At 42.9% G+C, this 19,852-nt stretch overlaps 1 protein-coding gene across 1 annotated transcript; it reads left to right on the top strand.

Moving 5' to 3' along the window:
- Window positions 1-8,847: 8,847 nt before the first annotated feature.
- Window positions 8,848-19,408, top strand: TAGAP (T cell activation RhoGTPase activating protein). The gene is made up of 10 exons (XM_004044896.4): window positions 8,848-8,997; window positions 9,673-9,757; window positions 9,846-9,899; window positions 10,223-10,289; window positions 11,632-11,798; window positions 12,361-12,522; window positions 13,044-13,153; window positions 14,579-14,774; window positions 15,651-15,765; window positions 16,771-19,408. The coding sequence occupies exons 2-10, from the start codon at window positions 9,731-9,733 to the stop codon at window positions 18,066-18,068; spliced, it is 2,196 nt and encodes a 731-aa protein (XP_004044944.3). The 5' UTR covers window positions 8,848-8,997; window positions 9,673-9,730; the 3' UTR covers window positions 18,069-19,408.
- Window positions 19,409-19,852: the final 444 nt, after the last annotated feature.

The raw sequence follows: 19,852 nt of genomic DNA, 5'->3' as shown, positions 1-19,852 counted from the left end.
AGCTTCCCACCCAGGCGGACAAGGTACCTGCTGCTTCTAAGATTGCCCAGTGCCTGTGGTTACAGTGGAAAAGGATCCCATTATAAAACTGACAGATCAGTTGACCCCAAAAACTGTGTCTGAGATCACTGGTTAAGCTGCATGTTGGAATTCTCTGGAGAATTTTTTTAAATCCTGAAATCCCATCTTCAGAAATTTCCATTTTATTGGTCAAAGATTAGGTGTGGGCATTGATTATTCTTAAAAAGCTTCCCAGGGGATTCTCACGTGCAGCCAAGTTTGAGAAGGACTGATATTTAAACTTTAAACTGCTTTTTCTCAATTGTCAGAGAGATTCAACTAACGCCTTATTTACTCTGTCGACCTGGTCATTTGTACATGGTAAACATGCATCATGAAAGGATAATGTTACACACACACACACACACACACACACACACACCGAGTGTTCTTGTAGGTGGTGGTCAAGGAAGCTCACCTTCAAGTGTTTAGGGATCTTCCAAGGGGCATTTGTGGAGAGCTGAGCTCTCTCACAAAAAACAGACGCCCCGTGGACATACAGCTGGCTCTTAGGTTCAAGACAAGTTTGTGCACCTGGTGCTCTATTTGGCTTCCTTAACCCAGGCCATTGAAAGTGAGTTGCCAATAGGGAAATACCACATTTATTTGAAAAAATTAAGTAAAATTAGCAAAGCCTCTGTTGAGTTAGATCTCGGGGCTCTAAGTGAGCCAAGCAGTAGATGCCTTCTCTCTTCTGTTTAGCCACCTAGTGAAAGGTCTAGGGCTTAGTCTCAACATAAAAGTGTAAATGATTCCTTTGGAGTAGCCCTCAGCTTTTGTCTGGGAAAATATGGTTGAGCATAGCAATCAGAAGAAGAAATGTGTCCAAATATCCAAAAAAGCAGAAGTACAGCTTCAGGCTGGGCACCTGTTTTACTCATTCTTAAAAATGGATATTTGTGTACTTCATACTGTGCACCCCAGGCTTGTCTTGGGGTGTAAGAATGAATTGCTTCAATTTAAGGACCTGCACTCTAATTTCAAGGGGCAAGATAGAATGTGAAAGCTAGCAAAGAATCATGGAATAACCTAGTGATTATAAAAATGCCGTTAAATAAACTGCTCCAAAGCCAGGAAGCAGGAATATATTAAATACATTTTACTTTTTACTTTTTCATGATACAGCAGGCCCTCAAATAACATCATTTTGTTCAATGTCATTTCATTATCACGTGGATGAAGAAAAACAATTTCTTCCCGGCTAGGGCCACTCTCAGTGTGGAATTTCCATGCTCCCCCAACATCCACGTGGGTCTCCTCTGGGTCCTCTGGTTTCCTCCCACATCCCAAAGCTGTGCCGTTCAGTGAACTGGCGTGTCTATGTGGTCCCAGGTTGAGTGAGCTTAGGTGTGTGTGTGAGTGTGCCCTGCAATGGGGTGGCAGCTGAGCTGCCAGGATGGTCTCTTGTCACCCCAGACTCTGAACTGGAATGAGCAGGTAAATAATGAACCTCTTTGTTTTTATTCATCTTTCCTAAATGTACGTATAGCTCACACTTATTTCAATGTTTAATATTTGAAGTGTTCTGGCTCTTTACTGAAAAGTTCAGTGATCCTTTTGTGACCAGAAATATGCCACAGGAACTTGACTCTTGTTTACATCATCAGTTAGCCTAGGGAAAATTGTTTTCGTTATATGTTGATTTGCTTAGAGTCACAGTTTCCAAGAATCTACGGATGACATTAAATGAGGTCTCACTGTGCTTCCACAGCCATCCTTCAGAGTGTGGCCCTCAGACCAGCTGCATCAGCGTCACTGGGTACTCATTACAAATGCACATTTTCAGGCCTCTCCCCAGACCTGCTGAATCAGACTCTCCAAGGTAGAGGCCACAGTCTAGGTGTGAATGAACCTCCAGGTGATTCTGATACGCCATCAACTTGGAGCAGCACTGCACTGCACATTTGAGAAATGGTTGCTGTTTGAGATTTATGGAAGATCTCACAAAGCCTACAACTCAGAGAAAGGGCTTCTGGGCTCAGTTTTCCAGTTAACATATGCAAACTTAGGAAAGATATAGAAATTTTTTTAAATATGTATCATGGCTGGGCGCGGTGGCTCACGCTCGTAATCCCAGCACTTTGGGAGGCCGAAGCAGGTGGATCACGAGGTCAGGAGTTCAAGACCAGCCTGGCCAAGATGGTGAAACCTCGTCTCTACTAAAAATACAAAAATTAGCCGGGTGTGCTGGCGGGTGCCTGTAATCCCAGCTACTCGAGAGGCTAAGGCAGAGAATTGCTTGAACCAGGAGGCAGAAGTTGCAGTGAGCCAAGATCACACCACTGCACTCCAGCATGGGCAACAGAGCGAGACTCCATCTCAAAAAAAAAAAAAAAATATATATATATATAGAATGCTTTCTAGTGTGTTACATAATGTTTTATGACCCAAAAACAGAAGGAGAAATCTTACGATTCTTTTTTCTGTAAGAAAAGCCCAGGAGGCAGCATCAGGTTTGCAAAAATTACGTGGCTTTCCCTTGCTCCTCTGCCCAAAGTCTTTTCACACAGAAGATGACACTAGCTTTAAACCCTTCCCCCGGACTGGTCCTAGGGTCTAAATCAGAACCAGTCTGGACTAGTCCATCAGGAAGGCTACAATTTCCAGGAAAAGAAAGCACTCCACAGATCCAGCCACAAAGGGTTAGGACTTGCTAAATGGTTGCTACCTGAACCTGGGCGAAAAGGTGAAAATCAGATGTGAAGCCACCAATGAGCACAGTGCCCTGAGCACTGGCAAGCCCGCTCCGGCCAGGTGAGAGTTTGTCTTCAGGTTGGAGACCCCCTTACTGCTTCCCCTGGCAGGAGCTGCGTGCCTAGTGGCCACGCTCCCCAACCCCGAGGAGCAGGGGCTGCTTGGGAGGGCATCACTGAAAGATTTTCTTAGGAGACACCAAATAAGGCACATATTTGAGAAGGGGACCACACACATTCAAAATAACAAATACTTTTCTTTTTTAAAATTTACACAGGGAGGTAAAAGCCCTGGATAATTTTTTTCATATGACAAATGAAAAAAAGTGCTCAGTAAAAAAACCAAAGTCAACTACAGTAAATATATCTTTAAAAGGCATTTTAAAAGCATGGGGCAAACTAAACATTTTTCCACCATTTCTACTTTTTTGGTTCAGATTTTTACAAATGCCGCACATGAATTTTGTAGACTGCTAACAAAGAACCTCAGCTTTCATAGTTTTCTCTTTGTTTCTTCAAAAAAAAATAACCTACCAAATCATATTGTAGTTAACTGATGTTCAGGGCTGCTGACATGCCTTTTTTGACATCATGTTTGCTTTGTGCAATTTTTCAGGCCAAAATATCAACAGAAAGAAAAGATTCTTTAGTTTTTTTTTTTTTTTGGAAACGGAGTCTTGTTCTGTTGCCAGGCTGGAGTGCAGTGGTGCAATCTGGGCTCACTGAAACCTCTGCCTCCCGGGTTCAAGTGATTCACCTGCCTCAGCCTCCTGAATAGCTGGGACTACAGGCGTGTGCCACCATGCCCAGATCATTTTTTGTATTTTTAGTAGGGACAGTGTTTCACCATGTTGGCCAGAATGGTCTCGAACTCCAGACCTCGTGATCTGCCCGCCTCGGCCTCCCAAAGTGCTGGGATTACAGGCGTGAGCCACCACGCCCAGCCATATTCTTTAGTTCTTAAAGCGATAAACACAGCTAAGCTGAAGCCCTACCTGGGTCCCACAGCACTGATAATGTAGCTAAGATGAAGCCCTACCTGGGTCCCACAGCACTGATAATGTAGCTAAGATGAAGCCCTGCCTGGGTCCCATAGCAGTGATAACGCAGCTAAGGTGAGGCCCTGCCTGGGTCCCATAGCAGTGATAACACAGCTAAGGTGAGGCCCTGCCTGGGTCCCATAGCAGTGATAAGCGCAGCTAAGCTGAAGCCCTGCCTGGGTCCCATAGCAGTTTGTGTCATCAGCCATACAGCTTCTATATCACCTAATCTCAGGATGTCTTATTTTTAATTCTTCATCTTGATCTCAATAAGTGGAGAAGCCAGTTTAAAAAGAACATTTTGTTTGAGCCTTTCTTAGTTTTCAAGCCAGATTTTGAAAACACAGCGTTCTTCAAATATTATTTTATGCTGAGCCTATTTTGTATTCCAGCACAAAGATAAATTCATAATTGCAAATATCTAAGGGGGCAAATTTGAAATGTCTGCTTCCACTACTGCAGAAATGCAGGCATTTGTGGAGACAGCAAATTATTTTGCAAGATGAAATGATGCTTGACATTATTTCAGGGATGCCAGGGTCCCAGCAAACCTCTGAGAAGTTCCCTGGAAGGCAGCCCTTCTCCTGCCAGGAAAAAAAATAAAAATAAAAAAATGACCTTAAAGGACTGAACTGTATTTACTATAGCCGAGACTGAGTCCTTGCCTACATCTGTGAGCCCGGGGCCTGCAGAGAGGTGAGAACGTCTCTTCCAGGCATATCTTCCCCACCCACAGACTTTCCTAGAAGTTTCTTAGAGGAGAGGCAGGCAAGGAGTTTTATTGCAAATTCGCTATAACCAAAGTCACCGCATAAAAGATTCTGCAGGTTGGGTACTTTGCAGATTAGTGAATCCAAGACCGTCATTCAAAGTGAGCACCAACTCCCCAGCCCCCAGAGTCCTTTATGCTAAGTCTTCCTCTGCCACCAGACAGTGAGGAGCATGGCTCTGGGGACGTCCACACCTCCCAGAGCACACAGAACTAGGGAGTCTAAGGTGAGAACACTGGTAAGGCTTTGGTCCTTGGAGGGTGGGAGGTGAGAGGCTGGACAGGTGTGGTCGCGCCCTCCTGACAGATTCACTGACAGAAGCTGACGCTCAAGTCCACCTAAGGCGAGGCCTCCTTCCTCACCACAGAGCTAGAGAGTCCATGTGTCTAATCCCACAACATTGGTATCGACATAAGCCTGCGGTGTGTGCAAGGAGAGGCTGTCTCCAGCTCAATCAAATTCTGCAACGATGGTCTCTGTTACAGCATGACAAAGAGGTAGTCTTTCTCCATGAAATGAAACAGTCAAAGGCTAACTGACAAAAAGTCTGAGTAACAAATTGCAATACCAGCAAACGTATGGTGAGATTTAAATGTTTTATTTTATCACACAATTTTAGTAGTAATTAAGGTATAGCAAATGCCTACTGTGTGCAAAATATGAGGCCAGGCACTTGTAAGAATAAAAGACGAAAAAAGTAGACTCACAGTCTACCGGGTGCGGCCACCATGCAGGGCCAGGGAAGGAAGTTTAATTCAATCTAGAAAAGTCCCTTCTTAGAGGAGATGGGACTTGGGCTAGATTCTGAGGGAAGGGCAGAATTCCAAAAGGCAGATGGGGTGAATGGCATTTCAGGAGGAGGGAACAATTTATCAAAGGCGTGGAGACTCAGAAGAACACTTTTAGGGGATGACAACAGCCTGTGTGGCTAAAACATAGGACAAGTGGGAGATGGGGAGGACAGATAATCAGAGAAAAGGCTGGACTGCCCTTTTTTAAAAAAAAAGAAATTGTAATTTGAGCTTTCTAGAAGATCAATCTGTTAATCAGTCATTAGGTAGCCAGACACTGGGGTGATGGAGAAGTCCTGAAGGAAATCGTGAACTCTTTGGGAAAATAATCTTCAACGCAGGAAACTGTTGACATTAATCTCATTACAGAATGCAGGGCTCTGAATCACTGGGTGGTCCCAGGAAAAGAAAGGGAAAGTGAGTTCAAACTCAAGAGCTGGACTCTGATCCTCCAGTTGGTGTTTCCCAGGCAAGCTGGGTAAACAATGTGGGGAAAATGACTTCCATATTCTTGTTCACAACAGTCCAGACTGAAGCGGTAACTGAGCCTGAAAGTATGGGAAGGAACGATGGTGCTTCCAGTCACCCTCCAAAGCACACATGTACACAGCATAGAACTCACAGTCCCCAGAATGGAACTCACTGTCCTTAGAGACTCACCACAAGAAAAGCAAAGCCAATTATTTGCAGAAAAATTGATTGTGACCAGGACCTAAGCGATAAAAGTCCCACTGTGAGAAGCATCTTTACAGGTGTGGGTTTCACCGGGGTTTCCTTCAGCCCAACCCAGCAAAAGCCACTGAAGTTCCTTTTCACATTCTGAAGACTCTTACTATGCAGGACGATGAGAGCTTGCTTTTCAAAGAGATGTGTGGGAGACAAGAATATGGAAAAAGTGAATCTGACATTTCCATCTTTTTTTCTAACTTTTGGCATGACTGCTTCCAAATTTTACACTGTATTTATAAATGTTTCTCCTAGTGTTCGGAAAACTGCGATCAAAATTACTGTGAGATTTTCAGAGTTGAGGGTGCAGCACCTGCCCTTCACAACTCTTTCTCTTTCCACAGTAGGCGCCATATGCAGGCGGGGCCACAGTCATAAAGGAGAACGTCTCCTCAGTCCCCCAGCAGCACCAGCCAACAATGGTGGCTTTCCTTCAGTCACAAAAATGTACCTATTCATTAGATGTTGACTGTCAAAATCTCCCAGGGACCCCAAAGGATGGCACCTCCCTCTGGCCTTTCCCACCATCAGTTGTGTCAATAAGACGAGCCAAAACATATTTCTGTTTCAAAAAATGGAGGGGCCCTAATTCTGTTGCCGTATTTGCTACTAACTTTTCATCCTAGATAGTTCCCTGGGTGCTTAACTAGGCATGGTAGGTCCCAGAAGAAAAAGAAAAGTCCGTCGATGTAACCATTTCTGCAGGTCATCAAACCATTCATGTTACGTATTTTTAAAAGATGCTGAGACTGGGCACAGTGGTTCACATCTGTAATCCCAGCACTTTGGGAGGCCAAGGTGGGTGGATCACCTGAGGTCAGGATTTCCAGACCAGCCTGGCCAACATGGCGAAACCCCATCTCTACTAAAAATACAAAAATTAGCCAGGCATGGTGGTGCGTGCCTGTAATTCCAACTACTCAGGAGGTTGAGACAGGAGAATCACTTGAACCCAGGAGGCAGAGGTTGCAGTGAGCCGAGATCGGCCATTGCACTCCAGCCTGGGTGACAAGAGCAAAACTCCATCTCAAAAAAAAAAAAGAAAGAAAGAACAGTAAGTACATTAAGTTTCTTACAAAAATTTGAAAAGTCCGTTTGTCAGGAAAAAAAAAGTTTAGAAAATACATACTAGCAATGAATATACATCACATATATATTCTATGATATATAGAACATTATAGTAATATTCTATTTTGGCTATTTTATAAGGAAATGTATATATTCAGAAATTAGTTATTTAGTACCTACTATATGCCTAGCACTAGGCTGGGCACAGCGTAAATGCCCTTTTTCAATTAAAAAAATCAGTGAGTTCACTTTGGAGGTTTATAAAGGCAGGAGAGGGATGCTGAAAGAGTGGTGGCCTCTACAGCTGCCCTGGGAACTCTGGGTGAACTCTGGCACTGTGGTGGCTTTAAGAGAGGGAGCCCCCAGCTGGAAGCCTGAAAACCAGGATCTGTCCCTAGGTCCCCACTGAGCCGCTGAGTTACAGAGCAAATTTCGACCTCTCCGTGCTTCAGTTTCCCAAAGTCTGCCCCATAATCACCTCCTTTCAGTAAAATGACAAAAGAACTGACAATGCGGAAAAGTCTTAAAATTAAAGATGCTGATGATAAATGAAGCCAAGTTATTTTAAAACTTTTTATTGAAAAATTACATAAATAGGGAAGTGTGCACATAAGCCTAGCACCACCCAGATCAAGAATGGACCATCACCAAACCCCCCACTGGCCCCTGGAAGTCATTACCATCCCCTCTGGGAAACTGCTACTCTTGCTTCCAACAGCACAGACGACTTTTGCTAATTTTGTGCTTTGCATTAATGGAAGCCGGCAGGATATACACTACCACGTCTGGCTTCTTTTGCTCAGCGTCATATTATGAGATCCAACCATATTGTTGGCTATAGTCATAGGCTGTTCATTGTCAGTGCTATACAACATTCATTCCCTATGTGAATGGATCACAATTTATGCATCCATTCTCGTTTCGAGGCATTTGAGTGGTTTCATATATAGCCCTTGATCTATAGAAAAGATCAGAAATTCTCTTATGCAGAAGAGTGATCCACAAATGAAATTCACCATCTCTTTCCTACTTTAAGTTGGTCTGATCAAAGGAATTTTTTGTTTGCTTTCCTTCCGTGTCAGAACGACAGCTACTCTGACTGTAAATTAAGTATCAATGCTTTTGACCAGGAGTTACAGAAAGGAGGAGGGGGTTACTATATTGACAACTGACTCGAGGGAGTTTTCTTTCTACTTCCAAAGGAAACTAACCTGGCTTTGGACGGTGATTGTTCCTCAAGGAAGGGACTGTCTTGGGTTTCTTTCTGGTTCTGTAACAGTGTTCCACATCCAGGGGTGCTAATCAATGTGTGGTGCTGGTGGACAGAGCAGATGGCACGTGGGAGGGGAAAGAGCACCCAAACAGGATGCAAAAAAAGGCACTTGAAATTACCACTTTAGAAAATAAAGTGATGTTTATGCACAGAATAACACAATTTCTTGTTCACACATCCCACCTATGACATTAATCAGAGCCTTCACCTATGGGCTGAATGTCATGTTTTCCACTCCTAGTAGTTTACAGATTTTTTACTTTGAAGTGGAAGAGATAAAAAAAAAAAAAAAAAAAAAAAAAGACATAGCTGCCCTAAAAGGAATGAGGAAGCGAGAGCTCTCCAGTGTCTGGCTGGCTCCGTCCGTGTGACAGCCCATGATGTTCTTTCCGGTCTCTGTAATATTCTGAATTTCCACCTGCCCGCCCCCTCGCTTATAATGCAGAGCATGTGAAGGGAGACCGGCTCAGTCTCTCTCTCTCCCAGTGGACTAGAAGGAGCAGAGTGTTATGCTGTTTCTCCCATTCTTTACAGCTCACCGGATGTAAAAGAACTCTGGCTAGAGACCCTCCAAAGGTAAGTACACTATATATTAACATGCCTAGAAATTACAAGCTGCCTCGCAAGTCACTGGTCACTCAGATCACAGGCAACAGAAAACAGCTATCCCGTGGAATATGCTCTCACTTTATAAAGTCTCAGGACAAAGCTTTGCTTCAACGTGAAGGCTGCACCTTTTTGGTGTAGGAATTCTGTAAATGTTATCTTTGTTTCATGTTTACTATTTTAGCATCCTAGGGATATGTTTTTTTTTTTTTTCCTTTTTGGATTAGATGAGAAAATCCATGCAAAGCACCTACTACGATAGCTGGCATATAGTCAGCACTCCCCCAAAAAAGTTAATGTTCATGTTAATTTAAGATGTTAATGTAATTGATATCCAGATTATCTCTTGATGGAACGGAATAAATTGGTAACAACGTTTAGAGTGGTAAAGATAGTTGACTTAAATAATTTAGAAATAATTGTGTTCAGATGCTGCTCTTAACAACATACGACATCTGGTAACAGAACTGATTTTAAACGAAAACTTGTCTATGTAATAGTTTTTTCCAAAGTAAAGGCAAGTGAAAAAATAGCAAAATAGAAAAATAAATACATAGTTTCAAACTCTGTGCTTTGGCAAAGTGGTGCTGAAAGTGGCCTACTATGTGTGTCCCTCCTAACTCCTTTCCATATGATTCGTTGCAGACAGAGCCACAGCCACACGGGAGTGAAATCCACCCCTGGACAGTCAGCCGCAATACTGATGAAGCTGAGAAGCAGCCACAATGCTGTGAGTGCCCCTCTCACATTCATTCATTCACGTTTCCTAGAGGCAAGGGCCAAAAGATATCTACCTGATTTTATTTTTTCTCTTTTAGTCAAAAACACTAAACGCCAATAATATGGAGACACTAATCGAATGTCAATCAGAGGTAAGACAGCAATTTTTAAAACTTTTTGTCTGTACTGTGAGAAGGTGGAAAACTTTGTTTTAATTGAATATTATTTGGGTTGAATATTAATTATCAGAGTAGTAAACTAACATCACACATGTAGTAAATTAAGCACATTAATTAGGATCTTATATGATGACAATCAAGACCTTAATATTGCTTCTAGAAGCTAGAAAAAAACATCAATGCACTCTACTGACTTCATTTTTAATATGAATAAAATGTTGTATGTGTGTTTTGCGGCGAAAGCCTCGATAGGTTTCTTCAGTCACTATATTTAACTGAAATAAAAATGTTTTTAGGGTGATATCAAGGAACATCCCCTGTTGGCATCATGTGAGAGTGAAGACAGTATTTGCCAGCTCATTGGTGAGTTTTAAAAACATACCGATCTTTTATGTAAGTGCTAACAACCAGTGTTCTTGGTTTGCAAAACCACAGCGCTTTTACTCTACTAGGAATTTTTTTGTATAAGTTGTTCTGTTAAAGACCGCAGAACATTAACCCTTAAATGGCAGGTATGCTCCAACTCACTAGAGCAGGGAGTGCTGGGAAAGGAAAGAGCCTCTCCATAGAGAATCCCCAGTTCTGCCAAGCGTTTTTAATGCGGTTCAATCTCCTGGCCATGTATGTTTCGACAATTAGCATGCACACATTTGAAAAACACACAGTGTCTTTTCCATTTTCTTCCTTCTCTTATGGAGAATGCATCCAAGAGCCTATGAAGCAACTGTTGCTGATCTCAAATCCCAAAGGACCCACCATTCACTCTCAACTTTTTTCATAATGCATTTCATTATAGCGTAACCCTGACCCAGTTCTCCTGAACCATAAAGACAGGCCACTTCTTTCTCATCGTGCTTCCACTTGCCAATCTGAAATGTATAGAAACAGATGCCAATGCATTTAGAAAATATAGCCTTTATAATTAGTAAAAAAAAAGGAGAAGGAAGGAAGGAAAAGAAAAGAAAGAAGGAAATGTTTGAGATTGCAATATCCATTGCACACACATCTTGTGGATTTCGGAAGGACAGAATATCTTGATAACGTTTTGCTGATAATTCCCAGTTGCCAGATCTAGGTTCAAGGCTTCCCGCAGCCATTCGTATTGGCCTCTGTCCTAAAGCAGCAACCTGGAAAACCCAGGTGACCAGTCACCTGGAAGGAAAAATGGTGTCAGCTCCCTCTAGTGGCTGTTTAGTGCCTGCGTGGCTGCAAAGGGTTGGAGCCAGCCCTGCTATGTGCCTTCGAAAAGATATTGAGCAAGTCACTTCCTCACCTTTTAAGTTTCGTTTTCTTCGCCAGTTAAAGGAGGAAATAAAAATAATCTATTTCATATCAGAAATTTCCTCTATAGTTATTCAGGCCAGTAGGTTAAGATGGTTGTTTATGATCAGCACAGTTAGGTTTTGCTAATTTTCTGTAGCAAACAGCTGGAAAGAGTGAAAACAGGAAAGGTGGAGGCCTTGAGGAACTCTGGTGTTGCTGTTTAGGGAACTGGTTGCCCTGGTAACAGTGTGGTTGTTTATCGGTTGGTTTTTCTAGATTAAGATTCACGCCCTTTGCTTTCTCAAGTTTTCAAAATTATTTTTCTCACATCGCATACTATAGCCCACATTATGCAGCCAACGATACCCATTTTCTTACCTGGATCTTTGCTTCTTAACACTGTAGTCTAATTTTTCTCGTTGCCTTGTTTTCTTGGCTGTAGAAGTTAAGAAGAGAAAGAAGGTGCTGTCCTGGCCCTTTCTCATGAGAAGGCTCTCCCCTGCATCAGATTTTTCTGGGGCTTTGGAGACAGACTTGAAAGCATCGCTATTTGATCAGCCCTTGTCAATTATCTGCGGTGACAGTGACACACTCCCCAGACCCATCCAGGTAGGTGTGCATTCTCTCATAAACCTACTTCAGTTTTCAGCTGGACATGCAAAATACTCGGGAAATCTGAATGTCATTCTCCTATTAAGTTTGTAGGGACTGATCTTCCATATTTTCCACTCTTCGACATGGCACTCCCACATACACGTGCAGTCAGAAGAATATCTGACTGCTTCCATTCCAGAAATTGAAATTAGTTGTATTTGCCAATGAGCTCAGAGCTATGGTCCCTCCATTCCTCTGACTTCACAGAGTGGAGAATGCTGAAGATTTGTAGCTTCTGAAAAGTCAAAAGGGGGAAACAGAATATAGACTTTGTGATCCGAAATCCAATGTTCATATGGAAGTATTTGAAAGGACAGAGCTCCAAAGTGATTTTAGAAAGTGCAAAATTAGAGCTTTCACAATTTGCCTCCTCTTAGAAAAATAGCAGGTTTGAGGAAGGCCATTGACAGCAACTGGACTGAAAGCAAAATCTGACATCAATATTCCTGTTAAGACTATCTCAGTATGCTAGAGAAGAAGGGTAACCCTTTCCTGTTCCTATTGCTGTTTCCTTTAGGACATTCTCACTATTCTATGCCTTAAAGGCCCTTCAACGGAAGGGATATTCAGGAGAGCAGCCAACGAGAAAGCCCGTAAGGAGCTGAAGGAGGAGCTCAACTCTGGGGATGCGGTGGATCTGGAAAGGCTCCCCGTGCACCTCCTCGCTGTGGTCTTTAAGGTGAGTTCAACACACTTGCGCCAAATAACCTGCCAAGGGGCCCTGACACACTCATTCTCAGGATGCAAGAAATAGGCTCTTCTCCCCACACAGCAAGGTACACTGATCTTGGAGTTTAATTTTTTTCATTAAGCCCTTTATTTATTTATTGAGTAAGCACCTCTGTTTCTGTGACCTCAGATTCCAACAGAAAGTGATGCATTCTGCTCTCCCAAAACTTTGCCAAGTACGGGCAATTTGATTGTTCCGTGGCAGAATCCATATGTCAAAATCCAGTGGCCCCTCAGAACACACCCACCTGGGGATGGTGCCTCTGACTCTGCCTGATGTTAGAAAGTTGCAGAGAGGCCAAGGGTGTTGGAGAGAGGGTTCCCTGGATTCATCAAATGCAGGAATGAAGGGCCACAATCTATGATGGGCTAAGCATAGAGCACCCTGCGATGGAACGAAAACCAGGTGAAAACGAGGACATGGGACATCATACAGTACCAATAGGCCAACAGCCCGCTCTCATCCCCCAGGACTTCCTCAGAAGTATCCCCCGGAAGCTACTTTCAAGCGACCTCTTTGAGGAGTGGATGGGTGCTCTGGAGATGCAGGACGAGGAGGACAGAATCGAGGCCCTGAAACAGTAAGTCATCAAAGTCATCAGTCATTGCCAGGCCGCATCACCTCCGTCTTTTGATTCTTTATACAGCTTTCTAAATGCTTCATGATCCCTGTTCCATGAGAATTGTGATGTTTAGGGAATCCGAGTGGAATTGCTCGTCCACTCCCAGAACAAAAACCAGAGGGTGCCCTGGACTTTTGAATTTTAATTTTAGCCAAATGAAATATTTCTTCAAAAAGTAGAAAGTGAACTTCAATCCTCACAAATCCCAAGTAGGATTTCTGAAGTAGGGAAGTCTGAAAATGTAAGATGTTCAAAAAGGTATGAGATAAAATCAGACCTGAGAACTTTAACACACGCTCACCAGCAAAGTGTAGGAATTCGGGATTATCTTTAAGCTACACAGACTGGTGTCATGCAAGGCAACAGTTCTTCCATAAAACATCCCTCAGGATGCAGCCAGACAGTGTGGTGGGGGGCAGTTGTTTTGTTCATAAAACTTCATAGCATATTTCATCTTCTTATAACTAACCCAAATGAAAACTATATAATAACACATTCCAGTGAGAGTAAAAATAATAACATATGCAATGGAAAGTGTGATCTGTTAGTGACTAGAGAATTCTAAAACCCAAGCTTTGAAATGTCAGCATGGTTGTGACATCCTATGAAAGTTTATCTAAATGTTATAATTGTCCCACATGGCTAAATACTTTCAATGACATATGTATAGAATTGAAGACATTAAAATGTCTGTCGCAAAATGAAAATTCTAAGATTATCACAATGAGTTTCTACCTAGACATAAAGCATTTTTATAACAATTCCTTCTTCTGAGAAATGAAAATAATCACCATTTCATTTTTGAAAAAGTGAGACTTTAAGAAGTCTAATTTCTTATCATTAGAAACAATGTTGTGATTTAAGTGCCGCCTTATTATGAACATGCCCTTAGAAACTGATTTAGTCTTCATAAAGATTTCTCAGAATGTTGTAAAAATGTGTCATCTTCGTTTGGTAATTATAGTTTTGTTTCCGTCTTTGTTTTAAGGCAAGAAAACCAGTCTAGTCGTGTTAGAAACAGAAAGAAATTCTACGTGACTAAATGATTACTCAACAAAACTATTTTCTAAACATAAAGGCAAACTATGGTGTTTAATGCAGATTGGCTTCATAATTTAAGCTCTGTATAAATAATAAAGGGCTGTGTTATTGGTGTCCCAATTACAAAGGCCAGTTTCTTAGCTCCTCAAGACCTTGTGGTTAACCGGTCTCACTCTGTGTCAGTTGCCACTGGAAGTGTCTGAATGAGCATTTCACAATATTACTTGTGAAAATGCACCTTCCTTATTTTAAAGGAAGTCTGGTTTCGGCAGAAACTCTCAGCTTGCTACACTGAAGACCATTAGCCTTTTTGAAAACTAACATCCCTTCACTTTATTCCAGGGTTGCAGATAAGCTCCCCCGGCCCAACCTCCTGCTACTCAAGCACTTGGTCTATGTGCTGCACCTCATCAGCAAGAACTCTGAGGTGAACAGGATGGACTCCAGCAATCTGGCCATCTGCATTGGACCCAACATGCTCACCCTGGAGAATGACCAGAGCCTGTCATTTGAAGCCCAGAAGGACCTGAACAACAAGGTTTGTTCTGCTTACTGACGAGAAATCCCCAACTTATGATCTCACCATCTGTTTGCCAAGTCCAGGCAATAAAATGCTTCTGAATGTCTCCAACTGACTCAGAATCACAGTGAAAATATAAAATGCAAAATGCTTTTGTCATAGTTCCACTCTCTCAGATACATGTATCTAATGAAACTGAATAAATCCGTGTCTTCTGTCATCTGTGAGACAGACGAGTGCTGCGAGTGTTTACATCACTCTCTCCCGATATAAAAAAAGCCCTTTTGTTTTTGTGTTTTGTACACCACAGTCTATCAGTCTGGGAAACTACTTACTTAAATGAACATTTTATCAATACTTCAAATTTTTTTAAGTTCTTAAATTTAAAATGCATGTCTCAAAACACCAAGGAGTATCTAACTTTAATGTATATGATTGTTGGCATGGTGGCTCACGTCTGAAATCTCAGCACTTTGGGAGGCCGAGGCAGGCGAATTGCCTGAGCTCAGGAGTTTGAGACCAGCCTGGGCAACATGACAAAACCCCGTCTCCACTAAAAATAGAAAAAATTAGCCAGGCGTGGTGGCAGGCGCCCGTAGTCCCAGCTACTCGGAAGGCTGAGGCGGGAGAATCGCTTGAGCCCGGGAGGCAGAGGTTGCAGTGAGCTGAGATCGGGCTACTGCACTCCAGCCTGGTGACAGAGTGAGAGCCTGTCTCAAAAAAAAAAAAAAAAAAAAAAGTATCTGATTGTTACCAAATTTCTGTATGCTCTTTTCAGACACATAAAGATCTCAGATTCTCATTTTGGCACCTGACTCCAGTGTCCCCATTCTTCCTCACCTCCAAAAAAAAAAAAAGTCTTCAAGCTGACAAATTGCTTACTTTTCCTCACAGGTGAAGACACTGGTGGAATTCCTCATTGATAACTGCTTTGAAATATTTGGGGAGAACATTCCAGTGCATTCCAGTATCACTTCTGATGACTCCCTGGAGCACACTGACAGTTCAGGTATGGAATGCGCTATCATTTGATTACGATTGTAGGGAAAAGTTCATGCCAGTCTGCCAGTCATGTAAAGCATCTCTGATATTTGAGGCAGAAGTTACCTTCACAAATCACCGAGTCAGACTAGACTCCAGTCCATTAGGAAGTCATTAAACATGAAAACCCTGCTCCGGGCTTTTCCTGCAGTGCCTCCTCAGACCACAGATAGTCTTTCCCCCTTCCCAGTGTACATCGCAAATCACTGCTGATTTCACTAAGCTACCTTTAGCTCTAGAGTTGGAGTGAGAAACTTTTGTTTCCACTTCATGGGATATGACTCCATCACAATGAAAATGGGTCCAGTAAAAGGAGCAGTTTTAAAAAATTAAGGTCAATACATTTTCAGTGAAATGCTGTTCTCTCTTTTCTTATTCTCTCCTCTCTTTCTCTCCTTCCTCCCTCCTTTACTCATTTCCTTTCCCTATTTTTCTTCTGATCTCAAAATAAATTCAGAAAGAAATAAACTTTTCATGTGGTACATTTCTTGTCATATCAAGCCCCTAAGTAGTTCTGCTAATAAATCACCTAGTGCCCTGATTGGTATGAGCAGGGCGAACTGTAGCAAAGTTCATTTCTAAAAGAACCTGAATGGCCATGCGCGATGGCTCACGCCTATAATCCCAGCACTTTGAGAGGCCAAGGCAGGCAGATTACCTGAGATCAGGAGTTCGAAAACAGCCTAGCTAACGTGGTGAAACCCCGTCTCTACTAAAAATAGAAAAAATAGCCAGGCATGGTGGCAGGTACCTGTAATCCCAGCTACTGAGGAGGCTGAGGAAGGAGAATCGCTTGAACCCGGGAGGCAGAGGTTGCAGTGAGCCGAGATCACATCACTGCACTCCAGCCTGGGCAACAAACCGAGACTCCATCTCAAAAAATGAAAATAAAAAATACAAATAAAAATAAATAAATAAATAAATAAATAAATAAACCCAAACAAATGTTCAACTGCTGCTTGACTTCCCCCAGATGTGTCGACCCTGCAGAATGACTCAGCCTACGACAGCAACGACCCTGATGTGGAATCCAACAGCAGCAGTGGCATCAGCTCTCCCAGCAGGCAGCCCCAGGTGCCCATGGCCACAGCTGCTGGCTTGGATAGCGCGGGCCCACAGGATGCCCGAGAGGTCAGCCCAGAGCCCATTGTGAGCACCGTGGCCAGGCTGAAAAGCTCCCTCGCACAGCCCGATAGGAGGTACTCAGAGCCCAGCATGCCGTCCTCCCAGGAGTGCCTCGAGAGCCGGGTGACAAACCAAACACTAACAAAGAGTGAAGGGGACTTCCCCGTGCCCCGGGTAGGCTCTCGTTTGGAAAGTGAGGAGGCTGAAGACCCATTTCCAGAGGAGGTCTTCCCTGCAGTGCAAGGCAAAACCAAGAGGCCGGTGGACCTGAAGATCAAGAACTTGGCCCCGGGTTCGGTGATCCCGCGGGCACTGGTTCTCAAAGCCTTCTCCAGCAGCTCGCTGGACGCGTCCTCTGACAGCTCGCCCGTGGCTTCTCCTTCCAGTCCCAAAAGAAATTTCTTCAGCAGACATCAGTCTTTCACCACAAAGACGGAGAAAGGCAAGCCCAGCCGAGAAATTAAAAAGCACTCCATGTCTTTCTCCTTTGCCCCTCACAAAAAACTGCTGACCAAAAACCTCAGCGCGGGCTCTGGGAAATCGCAAGACTTTACCAGGGACCACGTCCCGAGGGGTGTCAGAAAGGAAAGCCAGCTTGCCGGCCGAATCGTGCAGGAAAATGAGTGTGAAACCCACAACCAAACAGCCCGCGGCTTCTGTCTGAGACCCCACGCCCTCTCGGTGGATGATGTGTTCCAGGGAGCTGACTGGGAGAGGCCTGGAAGCCCACCCTCTTATGAAGAGGCCATGCAGGGCCCGGCAGCCAGACTAGTGGCCTACGAGAGCCAGACCTTGGGGAGCATGACGGTGGGGAGCATGAGGGCGAGGATGCTGGAGGCGGACTGCCTCCTACCCCCTCTTCCACCTGCTCACCACGTAGAGGACTCAAGACACAGGGGCAGCAAAGAGCCACTCCCTGGCCACGGACTCTCTCCCCTGCCTGAGCGATGGAAACAGAGCAGAACTGTCCATGCTTCTGGGGACTCTCTGGGGCACGTGTCTGGCCCAGGGAGACCTGAGCTCCTCCCGCTGAGGACCGTCTCCGAGTCCATGCAGAGGAATAAGCGGGACTGTCTCGTGCGACGATGTAGCCAGCCGGTCTTTGAGGCTGACCAATTCCAATATGCCAAAGAATCGTATATTTAGGAGGGAGGCCATACGCCATGCCATAGCTTGTGCTATCTGTAAATATGAGACTTGTAAAGAACTAGATTGTTTTTAAAAGGTCTTGAATAAGCTCCTTTAGAAAGTTGTGGAAAGCCCTCCTCAGTGAGGATAGCTACACCATGGCCATGGCGCATCAGATAGTCTCTGTGTACCTGGATTTGTGCAATATGTAAAAATGTATCAAATGTATTATAGATAAGGTGTTAGGTGCAAAGGATGTCTAATAATCCCTGCACACGTTTTGAACTTGCAGTGAAGTACACTGCTGTTCCTTGCTTCCTGGGGCACTTTTCTCTTGGTTAGTGTTTAAAAATTATCTTCGCTTTTTTAATGTGGCCTCAAATGTCATGCCAATTTTCACATCTTCCACAAACTCCATTTAGGGAGAAATATTTAAATCTCTGGTATAAGTTTACTCCATACCAGAGTAAACTATATATTACTCTATATAAGCAGCCTTGCAATAACTAATCACCACCATAGAAGAAAGAAACAGACTGCAAGGAACAGAGTTGAGTGTCTGGAGTCATCAAAGGCATTAAAAACTCAGTAAAAGCTGAGGCAATAGCAAAAATCATGAAAAACACTTCAACATGTCCTTTCAATCATCCAATTAAATTTGGGTAGATTAATGAAAATGTATTACATCAATATTAACTCATCTATAGCACTTTGAGTTTCTTTGTAGTTCATGATATCCTATCCTATAATGTGGAGGTAAATGATTTTATATGCATTGGGGGTCATATATAAAACTTCAATGTAATTTCACTACAATAAATTGCCTTCCTTATTTGAAAGTAAAAATGTTCTTTTTTTATTGACATGTTAACTCCTTTCCCTCAATTAATAGAAATCCACTAAGAAAACCATTCACATATTGGTTCACTCAATAAGCATTTATTAAATATATATTCACTATTCTAGACTAATAGCAAGACCGGGGATCTTGTTTAGGAAGAAGCAGTCCCTGTTCTCCAGAATTTGCAAAACCATTAAAAAAGCACCTACTTTAAGCCATTTTTTTTCAGCAAGCAGTCATTCTGCCAGAAAAAATGTAGTACACAAATACAGGATAATATAACAAATGTAAAATTTCTCATTTCTAGTGAATTAAACTTTCCAGTAATTTTACATCTCACCTCATTCTTATGATGCTCAGTTTGCTTAATTATTGGCAAACAGAACGGTAAAATGTTTGTACTGTATTAGAGCTTTACTGCTCAATTATTAAGATATTTATCCAGTATCTTACAGATGCTGGACTTCAATTTTCCTTATTTTATCTTTTTAAAATAAAATATCATGCATGCTTCTGATTTGTTATAGAAATATTTTGTGTTGAGTCTTTTCGGAGATGATTTATCAATAATGGGCAAAGTTAATAATGTTGTAAAATAGACTGCTCAAGACAGCATACTCAGACCTAATATTAAAAATACTTCATTGATGGGCCAGGTGTGGTGGCTCACACCTGTAATCCCAGCACTTTGGGAGGCCAAGGTGGGCAGATCATTTGAGATCGGGAGTTTGAGACCAGCCTGGCCAACATGGTGAAACCCCATCCCTACTAAAAATACAAAACATAGCCAGGTGTGGTGGTGGGTGCTTGTAGTCCCAGCTACTTGGGAGGCTGAGGCAGGAGAATCACTTGAATCTGGAAGGCAGAGGTTGCAGTGAGCCGAGATCGTGCCACTGTACTCCAGCCAGGGTGTCCGAGTGAGACTCAGTCTCAAAATATTAAAATAATAAATAAATAAAAT

This window comes from Gorilla gorilla, chromosome 5 (assembly GCF_029281585.2).
Source record: "Gorilla gorilla gorilla isolate KB3781 chromosome 5, NHGRI_mGorGor1-v2.1_pri, whole genome shotgun sequence".
NCBI lineage: Eukaryota > Metazoa > Chordata > Mammalia > Primates > Hominidae > Gorilla > Gorilla gorilla.
The sequence above is the reverse complement of the archived record's forward strand: the minus strand, read 5'-3'. Positions and strand labels throughout refer to the sequence as shown.

Coding starts and splice junctions, on each gene's coding strand:
- TAGAP (XM_004044896.4), top strand. CDS start 9,731: ATGAAGCTGAGAAGCAGCCACAATGCT. Junction 9,758..9,845: donor TGAGAAGCAGCCACAATGCT/GTGAGTGCCCCT, acceptor TTTCTCTTTTAG/TCAAAAACACTAAACGCCAA. Junction 15,766..16,770: donor GGAGCACACTGACAGTTCAG/GTATGGAATGCG, acceptor GACTTCCCCCAG/ATGTGTCGACCCTGCAGAAT.